The 13,256-nt window shown below is 41.7% G+C and overlaps 1 protein-coding gene and 1 long non-coding RNA gene across 6 annotated transcripts in view; one reads left to right on the top strand and one right to left on the bottom strand.

The window, feature by feature from the left end:
* The window catches only part of LOC138797587 (beta-1,4-galactosyltransferase 1-like), a 260,610-nt gene that overhangs the window by 141,395 nt on the left and 105,959 nt on the right, over window positions 1-13,256 (top strand). For all 4 annotated transcript variants that reach the window (XM_069977940.1, XM_069977941.1, XM_069977938.1 and 1 more), the window contains exon 4: window positions 4,379-4,566. In XM_069977940.1, coding sequence (XP_069834041.1) covers window positions 4,379-4,566 — 188 coding nt within the window. The remainder of the gene's footprint in view (window positions 1-4,378; window positions 4,567-13,256) is intronic.
* The window catches only part of LOC138797589 (uncharacterized), a 150,683-nt gene continuing 141,813 nt past the window's right edge, over window positions 4,387-13,256 (bottom strand). For both annotated transcript variants that reach the window (XR_011363955.1, XR_011363956.1), the window contains one exon: window positions 4,387-4,569. This is a non-coding gene — a long non-coding RNA (uncharacterized lncRNA). The remainder of the gene's footprint in view (window positions 4,570-13,256) is intronic.

Below are 13,256 nucleotides of genomic sequence, written 5' to 3'. Positions count from 1 at the left end.
TGGGGGAGGGAGCGGCCTCTTGTGGCCGGAGGCAAAATGACGCCTTCGGCCACAAGAGTTTTGGCAGGAAGCCGATGTCTCCTGCTGTGCCAGTGTAACTGGGGTGCGGGAGCTAGGCTTGGGGGGGCGGGGGCTAACGGGACACATGGGGGCTGTCCCGGGACAGCGGGACATGACCCACGAATCAGGACTGTCCCACCGGATCCGGATAATTGGGAGGTATGTTTATTGTACGGTCCTGGCCACCATGCGTCAGCTCAGTTTCAGGGTGTTGACAATCTTCTTATAGCCTAGACTATCTTTTTGTTGAACAACATGTTTTTTTTCAGATCCTCAGGGAGTTCTTTGCCATGAGGTGCCATGTTGAACTTACAGTGACCAGTGTGAGAGTGATGACAACAAATTTTACATACCTCTTCCCCATTCATACCTGAGACCTTGTTACTCTAATTAGTCACTTGACACTGAGGAGGGAAAATGGCTGATTGGACACAATTTGTTCATTTTCACTTAGGGGTATACTCACTTTTGAGTGCAGACTCCACATTAACACTGTTATCCAAGCGGTACCTGTCTACATCACATTGTATTACAGGGTCAGATCTTTAGTGTTTTCCCATGAAAATGATAATATATTGACAAAAATGTGAGGGGTGTGCTCGTTTTTGTGGGATACTGTAGGTCTCTTCCATATCTAGGTACACTACTTCAGTAAATAGACAGGTTCTCCAGTATATAGTTTTTCTCCTTAGGTATGTCTACCAGTAGGAATTTTTCTTAGTATATAGATGCCCTAGTAGGAAGTTTCCCCAGTATGTATTTACAAGTCCTTAATAGGTAGTATTCCTAGTATACTGGCCCCCCAGTAGATAATCCTCAAGTATATAGGCCCCTAGTAGGTCATTTTCTCAGTATACAGTTCCCCAGTAAGTGGATGTACCCTCTAGTTAACCCCCAGTTAATAGATTCCCTATGTTAATAGATCCCCAGTAAGTATGTTCTCACTGTAGATAGCCCTTAGTAGACATCCCCTGTGGATCGGCATCCAGTAAGTAGTTTTTCCTGTAGATAGGCCCCCAGTAAGTAGTTTTCCCTTAAAGATAGGCCTCCGGTAGGAAAGTTCCCAAAGTACATAGGACCTAATAATAAGATTTTAAAAAATACATACCTTAGCACCCCTGTAGTCATTATGGGTTTTTTTCATGGCCACAGGCAGCTTTGTCTGCAGTCACTATAGGACAAACATGCACAGAAAAGAGACGTCATCCTACATGTGGGAAGAGATGCTGTCTAGGGCCATGATATGAGGGCCACTTTTTAATGTAAGTGTGTTAGAGTATGCTTACAGTTAAGTGCCACCCGCCAATGTAATATTCAACTATATAAGCTTAACTCCTTGTCGACTCTGGACGTACCTGTATGCCCTGGCCGCCTGTCACCAGACAAACCTGGGCCTACAGGTACGTCCAGGGTGTATATCCCGATATGGGATAAAATGGATAGGGCCATTTTAATAATAATTGCAAAAAAGGATTTCTAAAAAAAAATTTTTTTAGAATCTGTGTGAACCTGCTTGTGGTGTTTGTGTTCGGACTGACCTATAGAATAATGGTATAGTGTTGCTTTTACTGTATAGTGCATTACGTAGACACAGAAACCATGCAAAAGTTACAATTTTGCATTCTTTTTTTCCAATTTCACCAATTTTTATTTTCATAAATAATATTTTTGGGGATTCCGTCATACATGCTTTGGTAGAATGAAAAAAACAAGCCCTGACATGGCCCTGTAGATAGGTAAATGAATGTGCTATAGCTCTTAGAAGGGAAGGAGGAAGAAATGAAAATGCAAAATGAAAATTGTAGTTTATATCCTGGGACAAAGGTAAGGAATAATGAGTTATGGAAATGATTAAGCCAGTTTTTATTATATAATAAAACAATGCCAACCAATGATATAGGGTACAATGTTTTATGATTCCTATCTGTGAAAAAAAGGACAAAGGTTTGTCTATCATACAATGTAAAATTGTTGACTACTGTCTGTGTAAGTAATTTTTATCAGTATGTGAGAAAATATCTCAACACATATGCAGAATGTAGAGTCCTAGCATATTGTGTGCAAATGTTGCATATGTCATTTATCCTCGTCTTTTATAAAGAATAAAAATAAATTGTGCAGTATATTTTTTTTGTGTGATGCATAGTGCCTAGGCGCGTACCATATGGACACTTTTTAGGCTTAAGTCCCATCTCTTATTCCCTATTGAAGTGTTCAGTGCATACAGTAGGAAGATATAAATACATAGTGGTAAATGGCCTAATATGATATAACTGATTTATAACAATCCCTAAATTTAGTTTTCCCCTCTGTTGTCCCTTCACCTTCTACTGTATATCTCCAACAGTTCCATGTTTGAAGTTTTGAAATTTTACCTGTAGTCAGAGGTTGGCGGTTGACTGGTTCTCCCCACACCCATAGGCGCTTTCCAATTCTATGCATAATGGCTGGATTATCTGCAAATAAAGCTCTTACTGCATCTTGTGTTATTCCCAGTCCTCCTAGTCTATAATCTTTTTGAGCAGGTCTCTGACTCTTTTTGTATCTTTATTTATTTTAACCACTTACGTCAGTAACATGTTTATATACATTCCACTGCACATACCCCGTGCAGTAGGAATGTATATATACTTTCCTGACTTCAGGGGCTGTAGATGTGTGCGGGACCACAGCAGTGAGAGCAGCCCCACACACATCACAAAGTCCAGGGAGCCGAGGGTAAAGACAGGCAGCTGCGATCCCGCAGCTGCTTGTCTTTAACCCCTTTAAGGTACTCAGTGACAGGAGAAGCTCCGGGGGGCAGCCATGCTTCAGGGGTCCCGATCGCTTGTGCCAACAGACGGGGGGAAATCACTTACTTCCGTCCTGTTGGATTGGCATTCTATGTATAGAGTCTGCTCTCAGATCGCCGATAACACTGATCTATGCTATGCTATGGCATAGCATAGATCCGTATATTTTCAATCTAATGATTGCATGTTTAAAGTGAAAAAAAGTGTAAAAAAAAGTGTATAATAAAAGTGTTTTAAAAAACCCTTATAGACCCCCTCCCAATAAAAGTAAAAAAAAAACCTTGCCCATTATAAAAATAAAAATATTTAAAATAAACATATTATATATCATAGTGTAAATGAACTGCGTATACGAAAAACAAAACCCACACCAAGATTGCTGATTTTTTAAAATTATATATCAGAAAAAAATTATAAAAAGCAATCAAAATTTTTCTGTTACACAAATATGATATTAATAAAAACTAGTGATCATGGTACCAAAAATTACACCCCAACCAGCCCTGTAGGTGGAAAAATAAAAGTGTTACGGCTCTTAGAAGATGGGGAGGAACATTGCATTAATTTGACCCGGACATCAAAGGCCTCTGTCTTGAAGGGGTTAATTAGTTAATCCTTTTATGTGTAAATGTAACCCTTGTATTGTGTTTCAGAATCTGTTGGTGCTATACAAATAAATATTTTTATTTTTATTATCTGTAGGACATGATCAGTTAAAGGGGTACTCCAGCAATTTTTTCCCCTTCAGATCAACTGGTGTCAGAAAATTATACAGATTTGTAATTTACTTTTACTTCAAAATCTCCAGTCTTCCAGTACTTATCAGTCACTGTATGTCCTGCAGGAAGTGGTGTATTCTTTCCAGTCTGACACAGTGCTCTCTGCTGCCACCTCTGTCCTTGACAGAAATTGTCCACAGCATTAGAGGTCTTCTATAGAGATTTGCTACTGATCTGGACAGTTCCTGACATGGACAAAGGTGGCAGCAGAGAGCAGTGTGTCAGACTGGAAAGAATACACCACTTCCTGCAGGATATACAGAAGCTGATAAGTACTGGAAGACTAGAGATTTATAAATAAGTATAAATAAGAAGTAAATTGCAAATCTGTATAACCTTCTGACACTAGTTGATTTGAAAGCAGTTTTATTTTGTACTGAGTATTCCTTTAGGCAAAATGTGCCACTGTATGTTATTTCAACTTTGTAAAATAAAAATTTTATAGACATATATCATTTTTATGAAAAAATATTGATGTATATCACACATAATTAGTGAATCGTGTCTAATGTCAAAGAAATAGTATCTGATTTGATATGTCCTATTGATAACATTGAAATTATTTGTCAACTTGTTGATTCATTCTACTTCTCTGAATTTCATGAAAATGAATTTGACAAGTCTATCTGTTGTTTTTGTTTGTTTGTTTGTTTTGTATTAGGAACTGTTTAAGGAAATAGATGTACATGAACAATGAGACATCCATTGTTCTTAGATTATTTTCTATACTTTATTTTTTCATTATAGTATGGAAATTCAAAATTTAACCGAGCCAAACTGATGAACATTGGTTACAAAGAAGCAGTAAAGGAATATAATTACAGTTGCTTTATCTTCAGTGATGTTGATATCATCCCAATGGATCAGAGAAATTTATACAGATGCTCAAAAAACCCCAAACATATGGCTCATTCTTTAGACAAGTTCCAGTTCAGGTACTGAAATATAAAATTAATGTGAAATCATATTTATTACATAATAAATAATATTTTAATAAGTATAAATATTTTTTTGACAGTTATTTCTTTCATAAAGTGGTGCTTCCATAAGAAATATAAATGATGTATACACATGGTATTACTTTAGTGCATGATAAGTATGGATTCCACCACTAAAATTTTACATATTGGTAAAAAATGCAGGTATCTCGCAGCTCCGGTCCCCCGACCCCAGGCGCTTCTTCTGGGTCTGAGTAGGGACCTGGGACATAATGTGTTAGGCCCGCTTAGCTAGTTAGTGGCTGAGGCGGGACCCCGGCTACTGCCGCTGACTGGCTGAGCGAGTTTCGCATTTCACAACCTAGGTCCCCACTCAGACCCAGAAGTGGCCAGAACAGGGGAACTGGAGCTACGAGATACCGGCATCAACACTGGAGTGGGGGAGTTGAGAGCATTTTACTTCTTTCATTCTCCCCCTTCCCAGCACTGCCAAAAATCACCCCAGCCCGGAGTTCTCCTTTTTATATGGACAATTTTGCCACATTGGGAGCTGTATGAGGGCTCTGTGTCAGGATCAGTCATTTTTATTGGTACCATTTTAATGCAGGGATATGTTGGGACCTCAGCATTTCTGGCATTTTCTTTACGTATACATTCTTCACTATACGGGATCAATAACATTACATTGTAGATGATACAATCTCATCTCAGGGAGCTGATTCGGCCACTGCATTACTGAACACTCTGAACACTGTTTAAATTATGTTGTTAGTTCTGACTTTCAGCATTTCATTGCCAACAAATGCTAGCAAGTGCTCCAGACAGGCTATTGGCAGAGGCTGCAGGTAGCTATTGAACATGGAGGAGGCCTGACTCCTGAGCCACCTATACATTTACAGTTAACTGCACCATGACATACAGTACCAGTACATCATGGTTGCTTAAAGTGTCACTGTCGTTAATTTTTTTTAGTACTGGTAGATTAGTAGATTTTAAGAAACTTTGTAATTGGGTTTATTAGCTGAAAAATGCATTTTTATCATTAGCAGTTTGAAGCTCTCCCCCCTTTCTTCATTGTTCTCTATGAAGAGGGGAGGGGTGGAGGGAGATGAGGCACCAAAACAGGACAACAAAGAGTTAATTTACAGCTACATCACCAGGCTATCTCCTCTGTCGTCAGCACTGACCTCTCTGACCTCTGAATAGGAGCTTTTAGCGGCTCCCTGCTGTGTAAGCCTTTGTTCTCTGCTCTCTGATGGTGACTAATCTCCATTCTCCCCCCTCCCCTCTTCATAGAACAGACAGGGTCCGACTGATGTAAAACAGTTGAGATTTCCTGATAATGAGCAGTAGATGAGGACCTGGGGGAGGGGGGGGGGGGGCTCTGGGAAAAGTGTTTTTAACCCCTTAAGGACAGAGCCAATTTCGATTTTTGCGTTTTCGTTTTTTCCTCCTTGTGCATAAAAGGCCATAGCAGTTGCATTTTTCAACCTAGAAATCCACATGAGCCCTTATTTTTTAAGTCACTAATTGTACTTTGCAATGACAAGGCTGAATTTTTGCATAAAGTACACTGCGAAACCAGAAAAAAATTCAAAGTGTGGTGAAATTGAAAAAAAAACACGCATTTTGTTTATTTGGGGGAAATGTGTTTTTACGCCATTCGCCCTGGGGTAAAACTGACTTGTTATGCACGTTCCTCAAGTCGTTACGATTAAAACGATATATAACATGTATAACTTATATTGTATCTGATGGCCTGTAAAAAATTCAAACCATTGTCAACAAATATACGTCACTTAAAACCGCTCCATTCCCAGGCTTATAGCGCTTTTATCCTTTGGTCTATGGGGCTGTGTCAGGTGTCATTCTTTGCGCCATGATGTGTTCTTTCTATCGGTACCTTGATTGCGCATATAAGACTTTTTGATCGCTTTTTATTACAATTTTTCTGGATTTGATGCGACCAAAAATGCACAATTTTGCACTTTGGGATTTTTTTGCGCTTACGCCGTTTACCGTAAGAGATCAGGAATGTGATTAATTAATAGTTTGGGCGATTACGCACGCAGCGATAGCAAACATGTTTGTTTATTTATTTATTTATTTACTTTTATTTATAACCTGGGAAAAGGGGGGTGATTCAGACTTTTATTGGGGAGGGGGCTTTTTATTCACAACAACATTTTTCTTATTTTTTTTACACATATACTAGAAGCATATACACTTTGATCTCTCATTGAGATCTCTGCAGCATAGATATGCTGCAGAGATCCATGAGATCGGCACTCGTTTGCTTTCGGCTGCTGCAGCCGGCTTCAGGAACGGAGATCGCTTCTCCGGGATAACATCCCGGAGGAGCGATCTCTGCCACTAGACACCAGGGAGATGCTGGATCCGGTAATCGGATGCAGCTGTCATGTTTGACAGCTGCATCTGATTACTGTATTAGCGGGCACGGCGATCGGACCGTGCCCGCTAATACCTACGGTCCCGGGCTACACGCGGCACCCGGGACCGCCGCGGTTCAGAGCGGGGTCGCCGCGCGGCCCCGCTCTGAACGCCCTTACCGGCAATAGGGCGTACCTATACGCCCTTTGTCGTTAAGGGGTTAAATGCAGATAATGGCATATTTGCCTAATTAACCCAATTACAAAGTTTCTTATAATCGCCTGGACTATTGATTTCTGCAAAAAAAAAAAAAATTAACAACAGTGACACTTTTAAGTGGTTAAGCAGATTCCCTTATTCTAAATTGGATCCATTTTGAATGCAAAACGTCAATTTTACAGATGTATTTTTTTGTCTGACAGAAAATATTGTATGTCTGTAGATTACTATGAGGAAGATTTTCTAAGACTAGTATTTTATACACCTGAGCATGGGAGAGCACCCTTAAAGGGGCCACTTTCTTCCAGAGACAGCCCCTCTCTTGTCTCCAGCTTGGGCGGGGTTTTGCTGCTCAGTTCATTTGAAGTAAATGGGGCTTAAGGGCAAACCACACCTGAACTGGAGGCAAGAGTCATGTTGTCTCTGAAAGAAAGTGTCCATGTTTTTGTAGCACTGGATAACCCCTTAAGTGTATTTTTTTCTTTTAATGATTGAAGCATTTATTGATTGAATGCTATGTAACTAAAAACCACACACATTTTTACTATGGTCTTGAAGCGTTTTTGATGCAAGACCACAAGTTGCAATATATATATATATATATATATATAATGACAGTCCACTGTTTTTACCTATAAGGGCCCATTAGGAGCCCTTATGGTTAAATACATAGGTGCATGAGCAGACTAACTTCTGCTTAACCACGAATGTACTGTAGTGTGTAAGTGATCCAATGTTCAGAAGACAAGGAGTTCCACACATTTTCCTACTTGATTGCACAGCTGGAGAACAGAGGTCTCAGTGAAGCAGAGATCTCTGCTTTCTGCTCGTTAACCCTTTTTTTGTGTTGCAGCATGTAAGTAAACATTGGGTCACTTACACACTGCATTACTTAAGGGGTTAAGCAGGACACATGCTCTTACCTTCTCCCCCCCGGCCCTCCTCCTGCACGGGCCCCATAGCAACTACCTACCCTGCCTCTATAGTAGCTACACCACTGCTGGATGCTGTGGTGTGTACTCACAAGATCACTGATGTAAAAAGTAAAAGTAAAAAGTGACATAAAAATATGTCAGTGATCCTCCAACTTCCACAACTCTCCTAGGTAAAGTTAACCCTGTTAATAAGGAAAGAGTATGTTGAAGCAACAATGAAGTGTTGTCATAGGCAGGGGCGGATTAACTTTACCATAGGCCCCGGGCTGTTCACCAAGCCATGGCCCCCCAACCCCACTGTAATGGCAGCACTAGTGTGGTGTTCATAGTACAAGATAGATAATGTCATGATGCCGTAATTTCTGCAAAATTGTGGTAAAAAAGCAGCAATTTTTTTGCAAATCATGGCAGAACTGTAGCCAGGGACAATACACCACTGAAAGTATAAGTCTTTTTGGGTGGCCATGGGCCCCCCAGGAGCTGAGGGACCTGGGCTACTGCCCGAAACGGACCTGTTATAATCCACTACTGGTCACAGGCCAGTTCCTATAATTCTTTTCTGAGGAGATCAGCCACAGAGGTTGAATGGGGGCTGCTTCTCGTTGTTGTTAATATTGAGGGATCTTGTAGTTTCCCCAGGGGCCAACTCCTTAATACTATTTGAAGTGATCACATGGATGCCCTTGGTGTTGGTGAGGTGCAGTAGAAATCAGCCAACAGGGAGATGAGCTATGGTTCAACAGTGACTTTGCCCAATGGGACAAACTTTGGTAAATCACTTGTACAAACCCACAGGGTTCAAACCCACACACCGTATATGCAGCAGATACACAACAAATACGCAGCAGATTTGATGGTGAAGATTTGATACTGTGTTCAGTTATTTAGATCTAATCTGCTGCGTATTTGCTGCGTATCGCAGCAGTAAATACGCTGCGTATACGGTGTGTGGGTTTATACCCGTAAACAGCATTTATAACCAGCATCCATGATGGTTTAGAACACCCCTTTAACTTTTGAGAGTCACTTGACACAGAGTCCATATTACAGTTATCCTAAGAATTACATAGTTGGTACAGTTGAAAAAACGCACAAGTCCATCTAGTCCAACCGAAGAGAGAATGGATGGATAGGTAAATTCTATATTCCTACATACGTATTTATGTTATTTTGGTCTAAGAACTTTAGCAAAGACTCCACTGTTCTCTCCTTAGAACATATGATTCATGTGGGTTATTAGTAGTGTTGATCTGCCGAGGGCATCATCAGTGAAGGATGAGGAGGATGAGGCATTTACAGTGCAGGTCTGACCTAAGAAAGGGAGAGGACGGTCGCACAAGTCCGCTGATATTACTGCACCAGCCGTGGTCAGTGGTGGTAGCGGGGAGACTGGTACGAGGTTTTCACTAGGGATGAGCGAACTTTTGAAAAGTTCGGTTCGATCCCGCAAACTTTCCTGAAGTTCGGATTCGACCGAACCGAACCTAAAACGAACCTTGCAATAACGGCTGAATAATTGCAGCTACATTAGTGGGACTCTGATAGGGTATAGTTTTGTTTAGTTGCAGTTGCTATAACAATGAAAAAAGTGGAAAAAAAATCAAAGTGAAAAATAGTGAAAAAAAAAAAGCCGGCAATAATACCGCATCAAGTAATGGTTAATATTTATTTAATAAAACAAATTTCCGTTCTAAAAAAGCTATTTTCCTCTTTCAATAGCTTAATTAAAACGAATCAAGTGTTTTGCAATTTAATATACTGTTAATAAAAAAATAAATATATAAATAAATGTGTAAACTAAGTAGGCTCTGTAGAAGTCGGTGGAATAGTGTGAATGTAGTTCTTATATAGTCAGACACATAATGTGGAATACAATTAGTTATTTAACATATAGCTAAATTCCAGAACAATAAAAACCTATAAACAATAATTGCTAATTTTATATATTGCAAACATTTTCCGCAAATAGAACTAACTTACATACAGTATAGGTTCATATAGTGCAACCATTCGTAGCAGATGGAACTCGTGTGTGTGTGTGTATGTATATATATATATATATATATATATATATATATATATATATTTATATATATATATAATAATAATAATAATTTTTTATTTATATAGCGCCAACAGATTCCGCAGCACTTTACAATTCTGGAGGTACATACATAGACAAAAAAATCGACATTACAGAGATACATATAATTATCCATACATGAGGAGTGAGGTCCCTGCTCGCATGCATGAGCTTACATACTATCAGGAGGGGGTGCGAGACAAAATGGCAGAGGGGCAAAGTGCATCGTTGTTCTTATGGTCCGGCCATCTTTATAAATAAGGCAGTGCGGGTAAGGGGGGGTGAACCTGTCACCAGCCAATGCCTGCATGCACAGGTCTAGGTGCTTAAATGCTTGGTGTGTGTGTGTGTGTGCGTGTATGTATGTGTCTGTGTGCGTGGTGGAGGTGTGTGTGTGTGTGTGCGTGTATGTATGTGTCTGTGTCTGTGTGCGTGGTGGAGGTGTGTGTGTGTGTGTGTGTGTGTGTGTGTGTGTGGAGGGGGGGTTGAGGGTTGAGTCAAAATTAGGGAACCTGGTAAGCCTGTTTGAACAGATGTGTTTTGAGGGCACGTTTGAAGCTTTGTGTATTGGTGGTGAGTCTGACAGTCTTGGGTAATGCATTCCATAGAACTGGTGCAGCTCGGGTGAAGTCCTGGAGACGGTAGAGAGGTGCGGATCAAGGTGGATGTTAATCGTAAGTCATTAGAGGAGCGTAGGGCACGGGTAGGGCGGTAGACAGAGATGAGAGAGGAGATGTATGGAGGTGCAGCACTGTGGAGAGCCTTGTGGGTGAGCAGGAGGACTTTATATTGTATCCTGTGTTTAACAGGGAGCCAGTGTAGTGACTGGCACAGGGGGGAGGCATCAGTATAACGGCTGGACATGGGGATGAGCCTGGCCGCTGTATTGAGAATGGACTGGAGAGAGGAGAGTTTAGAGGAAGGAAGGCCGATTAGTAAGGAATTGCAGTAGTCAAGACGGGAATGAATCAGAGCGACAATGAGAGTTTTAGCAGATTCGACAGGAAGGAAGGGACGGATTTTAGAGATGTTTTTTAGATGCAGATTACAGGAACGTGAAAGAGATTTAATGTGAGGAGTGAAGGAAAGATCTGAGTCAAACATAACCCCAAGGCAGCGGGCTTGCTGTGTAGGGCCTATGGTCGCACCACAGACAGAGATGGAAATGTCAGGTGGAGGGTGTTTAGCAGAGGGAGGGAAGACAAGAAGCTCAGTCTTAGAAAGGTTTAGTTTTAGGAATAGGGAGGACATAGCGTTGGAGACGGCAGACAGACAGTTACTGGTGTTCTGTAGAAGTGCGGGGGTGATATCACGGGAGGAGGTATATAGCTGGGTATCATCAGCATAGAGATGGTACTGAAAACCAAACTTGCTGATGATTTGTCCGATGGGTAAAGTGTAAAGTGAGAAAAGGAGAGGGCCCAGGACTGATCCCTGAGGAACCCCAACTGTAAGGGGGAGAGAAGATGACGTGGAGCCAAAAAGTGATACACTAAAGGAGCGGTCGGAGAGATAGGAGGAGAACCAGGAAAGAGCAGAGTCCTTGAGGCCGATAGAGCGGAGCGTGGAGAGGAGGAGCTGGTGGTCTACAGTGTCAAAAGCTGCAGATAGGTCCAGGAGGATGAGAAGTGAATGGTCACCTTTAGATTTGGCGGAGAGGAGATCGTTAGAGACTTTAGTAAGGGCAGTTTCTGTAGAGTGGTGAGGACGGAAACCGGACTGAAGGGGGTCAAGGAGAGAGTTGTCAGAGAGGTAGCAGGTTAGGCAGGAATAGACCAGATGTTCCAACAGTTTGGAGATAAAAGGAAGATTAGAGACAGGTCGATAGTTGGCTGCACAGGAGGGGTCTAGGGAGGTTTTTTTCAGTAAGGGAGTGATAATGGAGTGTTTGAAAGCCGAGGGGAAGATGCCAGAGGAGAGGGAGAGGTTGAAGATTTTAGTAAGGTAAGTAGTGACAACAGGAGAGAGAGACTGGACAAGGTGTGAGGGAATAGGGTCACTAGGGCAGGTGGTGGGACGAGATGAGGAGAGGAGTCTGGAGACTTCCTCCTCTGTTACAGGTTCAAATACTGAGAGGGAAGAGGAGGAAATACAAGAGGGAATGGGATCAACACTTCTTTGGGACTGGGAGGTGATCTCCTGACGGATGGTATCTATCTTTTCCTTGAAGTAGGATGCTAGGTCTTCAGCACAGAGGTTAGTTACGGGTGTCTGAACTTTGGGTTTGAGGAGGGAGTTGAGGGTATCAAAGAGACGTTTTGGGTTATGGGATAGAGAAGAAATGAGAGAGGTAAAGTAAGATTGTTTAGCAGAATGAAGAGCGGAGTAGTAGCTTCTAAGCACAAATTTGTAATGTAGGAGGTTTGCATCAGTTTTAGACTTCCTCCACGAACGTTCAGCACACCTAGAACACCGTCTAAGAAAACGAGTTGAAGGTGTGTGCCAAGGTTGTGGTAGTCTGCGTTTTGCTGATTGAGGTGTGAGGGGTGCCATTTTGTCAAGGGTTGTTTTGAGGGTGTCGTGATAGCACTTGGCAGCCAGATTGGGACAGGAGAGCGAAGAGATAGGAGGCAGTGATGACTGTACAGAGTCTGTAAGTTGTTGGGTGTTGATGGCACGTAAGTTTCTGTACATGACCAAGGTTGGGGTGTCAGGAGGAGAATGAGTATTAATGATTGAAAAGGAGAGAAGATTGTGGTCCGAGAGCCCGGTAGGAGTGTTATTAAGGCAAGAAACTGGGCAAAGTCTGGAGAAGACAAGGTCCAGGGTATTCCCACCCTTGTGGGTTGGAGAGTCAGAATGCTGGGAGAGGCCAAGGGAGGAGGTTAGGGAAAGAAACTGAGAGGCCGATGGGGAAAGTGGTTTGTCAATAGGGATATTAAAATCGCCCATGATGAGGGCGGGAATGTCAGAAGATAGAAAGTAAGGAAGCCAGGTAGAAAAATGGTCAAGAAAGCGTAGTTGTGAACCAGGGGGGCGATATATGACTGCGACTCTCAGGGAAAAGGGCCGGAAGAGTCTAATGGTGTGCACCTCAAAAGAGGAGAATGAGAGGGAGG

Source organism: Dendropsophus ebraccatus, chromosome 7 (genome assembly GCF_027789765.1).
Source record: "Dendropsophus ebraccatus isolate aDenEbr1 chromosome 7, aDenEbr1.pat, whole genome shotgun sequence".
NCBI classification, from domain to species: domain Eukaryota; kingdom Metazoa; phylum Chordata; class Amphibia; order Anura; family Hylidae; genus Dendropsophus; species Dendropsophus ebraccatus.
This window is presented reverse-complemented; position numbering and strand designations above follow the sequence as displayed.